The sequence below is a fragment of the Drosophila persimilis genome, unplaced genomic scaffold (genome assembly GCF_003286085.1).
Source record: "Drosophila persimilis strain 14011-0111.01,24,50 unplaced genomic scaffold, DperRS2 tig00000124-arrow-pilon, whole genome shotgun sequence".
Classification (NCBI taxonomy): Eukaryota; Metazoa; Arthropoda; class Insecta; order Diptera; family Drosophilidae; genus Drosophila; species Drosophila persimilis.
This window is the reverse complement of record NW_020825294.1, coordinates 10,829,800-10,838,114: the sequence shown is the minus strand read 5'-3', so window position 1 is coordinate 10,838,114 and position 8,315 is coordinate 10,829,800. Positions and strand designations below refer to the sequence as shown.

The following is an 8,315-nucleotide window of genomic DNA, read 5'->3' as shown; positions in this document are numbered from 1 at the left end:
TTCAAGATCAAACATTGAAAACTATCGTGGTATCGCAAAGCTTTCCGCCATCCCGAAGCTTCTTGAGTTCCTGGTCACCCGGCAACTGCAACATCTTTGCTGCAGCTTGATATCTCCGTCGCAACACGGTTTTTTCAGACATCGTTCAACATCGACTAACCTTCTTGAGTTTTCTAACCTAATCCACCGTGGTTTTCAAATTGGTTCGCAGACGGATGTAGTTTTTACTGACTTCAGCAAGGCATTCGATTCTGTGAACCATGCTCTGCTTATTCACAAGCTCTCTTTATTAGGGTACCCAACGAATCTTCTAGATTGGATTTTGTCCTATCTCTCTAACCGCACTCAACGTGTTTTGTTTTCTAACGTGTTGTCAAATACTGTAAATGTTACTTCAGGTGTGCCACAGGGAAGTCATCTGGGCCCGCTTCTGTTCATTTTATTTGTGAATGACCTTCCTCAAGTTATAACATACTCTACTACACTAATGTATGCTGATGATGTCAAAATCTGTCTTTCTTACTCTGATTGGTATTTGCACACACGCCTTCAACTTGATCTAAGTGAACTACTATTGTGGTGTTCAACTAATCTTCTTTTTCGGAACCTTTCCAAATGCAAACTTATGACATTTTACCGTCGCGCTCCTCATTTTGTCCCATATGTTCTAGGAAATCATGTCCTTGAACGAATTTCGAGTTCAAATGACCTCGGAGTCCTTTTTGATCATAAGATGTGTTTTAACACCCATATAGCTGCAACTGTAAATAAAGCTAAGGGTGTTTTAGCGTTCATCAAGCGTTGGTCCAAGGAGTTTGACGACCCGTACGTTACGAAACAACTGTACATCTCGTTAGTACGTCCTATATTGGAGTATTGTTCTTGTGTGTGGAGCCCGCAGTATAAAGAACAGCAGGCTGTTATTGAATCCGTGCAAAAGCAATTTTTAATTTTTGCCCTTCGGAACTTTAACTGGGACTCAGGTAGAATCTTGCCACCCTACCGGTCTAGGCTAAATCTTATTGACCTGCCGTCGTTGCACCATCGCAGAATATGCAATGGCGTAATGTTCGTGCACAAGCTCCTTCTTGGGACTGTTGACTCCCAAACTCTCTTGGGTCAGATTGACTTGGCCGTTCCATCTAGACCTACCCGTACTTTTAGGCCTATCCGTCTACCCATATGTAGGTCTAATTATGCTGATCATGAACCTTTTAGGGTTTTATGCCATAATTATAACTCCCTCTGTCAAACCCTATCCCCTGAACTGTCTCTTAAACTAATTGCATGCAATATTTATAATCATTTAAATTTAGCTAACTTTTAACTTATCTTTTTCCGCCTTTAGTAACTAAGTACCATTATTAACAGATAATTGTTAATTTAATAAATAAATAAATAACATCACAACATATTATTTTTGCAGATTTCTGCCTTCCCGATCTCTATAGTCTTTCCCTTCCGCAATCGGACTGTTTCCGACGATGGGCTCACTCGCTTTGTTGCGCTCTAGCTTGGCTTGCTCTCGAACTGCAAGATTTAGCTTTCTTTTTCCCCCAAAAACCACTCAACTGCCGTCGGAGTGTTTTTTGTGCTCGTATACTTGGGCATATAAACTTTTTCTGCTGCTTCTGCGGCTCCTCGGGATCCCCTTTGGCGTCCCTTGGGCGATCGATAACCTCGACGCCTCGGCGTCTTTGCATCCTCGAAGCCGATCCGGGCCGGTCTTGGGACTGCGCTGCGATCCAAATCTCTCGGCTGATCCAAGCGTTACAGTACCCCAGCCAGGATCGCTTCCTTTCAGTATATGGTTCGTTCTCTTTCGTAGATCAGACGCGTTTTTGTTTTGCGCTCCGCATATTTTCCCTTTGTTTTACATAAACAACCGGTGTTTTCATAAATAAACATCAAATACCTTCCTAATCCAACCCACTATCTGGAAATCTATTCTATTCCGCGAGTGCATGCCTCTTGATTTTTGTTTAATTATTATTTATTGAATTTCAAATTTGTCGTCGTCGGCTTGTTGTGTTTGTGTTGTTGCCGTGAGTACATTACATTGCATTAAAGATCTCGTCTCTCGTCTTGTGCTTTTGTTTTATCACTCTCGATATCACCTCAACTTCAATAACTCTTCTTTCTCTCTATCTCTTTAAACTTTCTGAGCAATAGCGCTCTCTGCTTAGTACCTCTCGCTGTTTTGGAAATTATCTTTTTTCGAAAATTTTCTTTAGTAAATAAATAAATAATAAAAAATGGAATACGCTGTGGCCTGCGCCAAAAAAACCAAAAAAAAAAGAAGCAGATCACCCACGATCAGCCGAATGTCCTCTGCTGGCTCTGCGACAGCGTAGTGCACGAAACATGCGCTGGATTTTCTGGCCTCGTGAGTGATGCTATAGCCAAACGTAATGGGTTGCATTACAGTTGCGAGGCATGCCGTGCGGTGGGCTTTAAGGATCCGACCGTTGGCTTTAAAAAGCAATACGATCGGCTCCTCGCCATTGAGTCTCAATTTGGCAGTCTGCAATTGCTGTATGAGTCTCCGAGGCGTAAAAAGGTCACTCCGCGGGATCTGCAAGTGCCAACCGTCACTCAGCCGTGCGCCGCCGAAAAACTGACTCCGACCACTCCAAGTGTGCAGCAGTTGATCTCGTTTGCCACTCCAAAGGCAACGACAGCTGCTGGCGATGCAGATTCGGTAGCCGAATTCATCGCCTCGGAGAATGTGCAGCCAAGTACGTCTGCAGCGTCAGTGTCCGTGGTGTCCGCAAGTTCGCTAGTTGTCCCGTCCATCCCGATCCCACCAGTAAATAGACGTTCCGGACCTCCGGATATTGCCACCACAGGTACTAGGCCTGTGGTGCCCAAACCACTGGTGGGAGTCCCACCAAAACGACAAGTTTTTGTCTCACGGCTGGCCCCTGACCTCACATCTAATGATGTAATTGCTTTCATTCAAAGCAAAATAAAAGCCGTGTGTTTAAAGGTGGAGAAATTCAATTTCTCTTATGCCAGGGAGACAGCCTCGTTTAAGATAAGCATCTCCCCAACTCAATTTGACGCCATTTGCTCCGCCAAATTTTGGCCGGAGCATTTGGTGGTGAAGGAGTTTAAGGCTAAGAAGAAGAATAGGCCCCCCTTCCAAATCTTTCCAGTGTGCCACCCTCAACCTCAACTTCCTCTTCCTCAACTTCCCGTCTTGCTTCCACCTTTCCAAAAAACTAACTTCTCTTTTAGTAACCTATCAGAATGTAAGAGGCTTGCGTAGTAAGCTCAGCATTCTTTTCCGGGATAGTGTTGCATTTGCTTCCCACGTTATTGTGTTAACTGAAACCTGGTTAAAGCCGGACATTCTTAGTTCCGAGGTTTTGGCAGGTCGGTACACAACTTTTAGAAAGGACCGTTCGTCTCGACGTGCAGGAGGGGTTCTATTTGCAGTGGACTCTTATTTCACGTCAGAACACTTCACAGTCCAAGTTCAACAGGAACTGGAATTCCTGTGTGTAAAACTGATTCTTCCCGCTTTCGCTATATTCATTACTTGCTCGTATATCCCACCTTCTTCGGATATCTCAATTTATGAGCAGCACTTGTCCGCTTCAACCGCTGTTTCTTCCTCGCTATCTGATAAAGATCGTATGATAGTTCTTGGTGACTTCAACTTGCCAGGAACTGTTTGGTCTTCGGTAAACGAGTCTAGTATCCTAATGCCCATGTCACGACATGACTTTGTTGACGGCTTGCTTGACCTGTCCCTGTCTCAAGTCAATCATGTGAAAAATTCCTTGGGTCGATTGCTTGATCTATGCTTTGTATCGGATCCGACCATAGTGTTGTTAACCCGAGCCCTTCCGCTCACTATACCTGAAGACGCCTACCACCCTACTTTCGAGGTGTCGCTAGATATAGGACCAACTGTATTGGACCGCTGCTTTCGTAAAGCCGAGTTTGCGAAGCTTAATAACCTAATTAGGGATTTTGATTGGTCCGCTTTGTACTTGTGCACTGATGTCACAAAAGGCACAAACATTTTTTACAATGCTCTTGGCACATTTTTTGATTCTTGTGTCCCGCTTTCTTGTCCGATTAGATCTGGAAAACCCCCTTGGTTTACCAAAGAGTTATCCAGCCTAAAAAACTTAAAATCAAGACTTTATAAAAAATTTCAGGAAGTTGGGTTTCCTACTTCTCACTCTCGCTATGTAATAGCTCGGTTAAACTTGTCAGTTCTTAATGCACAATGCTATAAGAACTACCTATGTCGATGCAGGATACGTTTTTCTCAGGACCCTAAACAGTTTTACTGCTTCGTAAACAGTAAGCGTAGAATGTCCACCCATCCTCGCACACCCATCCTCGCTATCATTTTGTAATACGTCGGCAAATAATGATCAGGCAATTGCCGATCTTTTTGGTAACTTACAGACGGATGTTATTTACACCGTCTTCAGTAAAGCATTCGACAACCATTCCCTTCTAGCACATAAACTTGACCTTTAAGGGTTTCCGCCCAACCTCCTGAGATGGATTTCCAGCTATCTTTGTTCCAGGTCTCAAAGAGTCCTCTTCAAAAACTCCCTCTCTTCACCAGTAAAGGTTTCATCGGGAGTACCACAGGGCAGCCATCTAGGCCCCTTACTCTTCACACTCTTTATTAATGACTTGCCTTCGGTATTAACATACTCTCGAGTACTTATGTATGCGGATGATGTTAAACTCTGTGTCCAGTATAAGGACATTTCTTTTCATTCTCGCTTGCAATCCGATCTCAATAACTTTCAGTCTTGGTGCTGTGCAAACTTGTTACACCTTAATGCCTCGAAATGCAAAGTAATGACTTTTTATCGTTCTAGCCCCTTGTTGGCTACCTATACCCTATGTGGCGGTTCTCTTGAGAGAATTACCCTGGTGAATGATCTTGGTGTCTTATTAGACTCAAAGTTAAAGCTTTCCGAACACATTTCTACCATAGTAAATAATGCCATGGGCGTGCTTGGGTTTATAAAGAGGTGGTCAAAAGAATTTGACGACCCCTATATAACAAAGACTCTCTATACTACGCTAGTTCGTCCGATTTTAGAATACGGCTCCTGTGTATGGTGCCCTCAGTACAAAGTACACCAGGATCGTATAGAATCAGTACAGAAAAACTTTTTACCCCTCGCTCTGCGGGGCCTTAACTGGGATGCGGGTATAAGACTCCCATCTTACTCTAGTAGACTACTATTAGTAAACCTCCCATCCTTAGTTAACCGTAGAAAAATGCTTGGTGTGATATTTATGCACAACTTGATCGGGGGTGACATAGACAGCCCTGATCAGTTGAGCCGCATAAACTTCACAATTCCTATTAGACTGACTAGAAATTTTATACCGTTGTTCCTTCCACTTTGTAGATCGAATTATTCCTTGCATGAACCGTTTAGGGTCTTATGCTCGGATTATAATTCCCTCTACCATATTATATCCACCACTAATTCTCTTCCTCTTATTAAATTATGAATCCTTACACACCTTTCTATTAATTAGTAACTGTAGTGGTATTTGTATTTTGATTGCATGCTTAGTTTCTTAGTAAGTTTAGTACTAATTTTCCTCGAATGTTAGTCTAATAGCTATCTTTCTTGCATGTTCGCGTTTGGTTCGGCTACGCACCGCGCGTCATGCGGCAGCGCCCCTCGGTCGGTTGGGCGGGAGGAGGGCTGCGTTTTGCCTGGGATCCGCGCGTAACAACCTTCTGCTGGTGTCACACGGGCCACTTGACGGTGCAGTAACTGCATCGCCTCTTGAAAGATGCAGTCATTGCATGTCAACGTCCACGAATACAGTATATTTACGGTATATTTCTAAAATAAGACGGTATGTTTCGGTATATTTCTAAGGGTCGGACGGTATATTTGATCGATAAATCCGCGGTCACACTGCTCTATTGTGAAATTGCGCCTTCTATTTCGAAGAATTTTTCTAATATTTCAGATTTTACAAATATAAACCAAGATAATGGCCACTAACAAGGTACAAATTAGCTGGAACCCCGTTTTTTCTCATATTACATTGCATTTGTCTCCTAGGAATGTCTGGTTATTGTGCTGGATGTACGGACCTGCGCTGCCGAGGATTTTAAACTGAAGTCGGTGAAGTGTGTGGCCGAAATACTCAAGGATAAGATTGTGTGCAGCAGCAAGGACTATGTCTCTTTTGTACTGGTAGGCAGCGCTAAAAACACGGACGACTGCCAAAATGTGATATACTTCAAGGAGGGGTCTGTACAGCTATGCAGCTGGCAACTGTTGCTGGACTTATTTACATTTGTAAATGAAACCGCCTGCGAGCAGGGCGAATGGCTGGACGGGATTAAGGTGGCCCTAGACATGCAGGAAAACGCCCTGGCGTAAGCTTGACTCCTTGCCTTTCTGCTTCCCAATAATCCATCCCTGATCTCTGATAGGCTGAAGCCCGCCAGACGTCGCATACTGCTTCTGTTTGACTTCAATTCAATGCCACAGAGCTATGAGAAGTTCAATTCAATCACCGACGAGCTGCTGAACTCTGGCATCGAATTAATTGTAGGGTGAGAACTCATTAGTTGTCCTCTCGAAGTTTCGACCGTATCAACTCCCATCTTTGTGATAGCTCCCACAACATTGCTTACATAGACAACATGGAGAGCGGAGAACCCCAGGCTATATTCAATTTCTCGCGAAAGTGCACTGCCGAGGAGCTGGAGAACCAGAAGTATGCCCTGAATCTCGTCCCTCGCTGCAATGCCACGCTCTGCAGCTTCAAGGAGACTCTGCAAACGGTCTTCAGGGTGACCAACAGACGACCGTGGTCGTGGAACTCCACGTTGTGTATCGGCAGCAAGATCAGTATCAATGTGCAGGGCATGATTGCCATGAAGAATCAAACGCCCGTCAAGCTGAAGAGGGTCTGGGCCGTGTCCGATGAGGAAGTGTCGCGTGAGACGCACCATTTCATGAAGGGCGCCGAGGTGACGCCCCTGCCCGAAGACCTTATGACCGGCTACATGCTGGGCGGTACAGCCGTCCCTTATGATGATACGCTGCTCGAGCCGAAAGCGCCGCATCCGCCTGGTCTGCACTTCTTTGGATTCATCAAGCGGGACTCGGTGCCGGATGAGTACTTCTCTGGAGATTCGCTCTACGTGGTGGCCCACCAGAAGGGGAGTACAGTGTCGGCCAACAAACTGGATGCCCTGGTGAGGGCTCTGGACAGCAGCAACCATGCGATGCTCTGCTGGAAGATCTACAGCCCGAAGTTGAACACTCCTAAAATGGTGATTCTGCTGCCGAAACTGCCGGATGACAGCCATCCGGCCATGCTCTACATGCTGGAGCTCTCCTACACGTCGCAGCACCATTTCTGGGACTTTCCTTCGCTGCGCACTACCAAGTCGGAGTGTAGCGAAGAGCAGCTGGAGGCCATCGACAGGCTGATCGACAGCACCGACCTTGAGTGCAGCCTCAGCAACACTCATCAGCCGCGCCAGTGGCGTCAGAATGATCTTCTGCCATTTGATAGCCTGCCAAGCATCTTTGAGCAGAATGTGATGGATGTGCTGGAGCGGAGGGTGATCAAGGAAGGATCGCTACGTGATGATGATCAGCAGTTCAAGGAAATGCTGAAGGACAAGAACTTTGTCGACGTCTTTTGGAGTGTCCCCGAGGCGCTGGAAGAGAAATCCAAGCAAGCAGCGTCCACCGTGAAGAAGCTTTTCCCACTGAAGCACAGCAGGGCCTGGCTGGAGAAGCTCCAGGCCAAGGAGCAGGCGGAGAATGCTCTCCCCATCAAGGACGAGCCCCAAGAGAAGGAAATTCCCATGCCAGCGGACGGCGTGGGCTTGGTCGCATCCGCCCAAGACTACACGCGCATCCTGGCAAGTATCCGCTCCATCAGCAATGTCACCCGGAGGGATGCCCAGTTCCAGACGCTGGCCGCCCAAGTCCGTGTGGTTATCTTCACTCTTCTCGAGCGGAAGAAGCTCAACCTGGAGCAGCTGGGCGAGCTCATTTCACTGTACAGGCAGAGCTGTCTCGACTTCAATGCGTTCCTGGAGTACGATAAGTTTACGGAGGAGCTGAAGAAGATCGTCGTGGCGAAGAGACTGCAGGAGTTCTGGACGGACATCATGGATGACAAGCAGCTTGGTCCCTTGGTGCTGGGCCAGCCCACACTAGACGATGAACTAAACCTTAAGGCTTATTACAACATCGATTGGCAGGGAGTTCCATGAACAAAGAGTGGGCGCTTAAAATTATATTTCTATGTATGCACATATATAAACTCATTTT

The 8,315-nt window shown here is 45.8% G+C and overlaps 1 protein-coding gene across 1 annotated transcript; it reads left to right on the top strand.

Annotated features, from left to right (window-relative positions):
• Window positions 1–5,974: 5,974 nt before the first annotated feature.
• Window positions 5,975–8,274, top strand: LOC6603395. The gene is made up of 4 exons (XM_002028339.2): window positions 5,975–6,018; window positions 6,075–6,394; window positions 6,452–6,574; window positions 6,637–8,274. Exons 1-4 carry the CDS (start codon window positions 6,004–6,006, stop codon window positions 8,255–8,257), a joined length of 2,079 nt encoding a protein of 692 aa, XP_002028375.1. The 5' UTR covers window positions 5,975–6,003; the 3' UTR covers window positions 8,258–8,274.
• The last annotated feature ends 41 nt before the right edge of the window (window positions 8,275–8,315 follow it).

Coding starts and splice junctions, on each gene's coding strand:
- LOC6603395 (XM_002028339.2), top strand. Junction 6,395..6,451: donor ATGCAGGAAAACGCCCTGGC/GTAAGCTTGACT, acceptor GATCTCTGATAG/GCTGAAGCCCGCCAGACGTC. Junction 6,575..6,636: donor GGCATCGAATTAATTGTAGG/GTGAGAACTCAT, acceptor TCTTTGTGATAG/CTCCCACAACATTGCTTACA.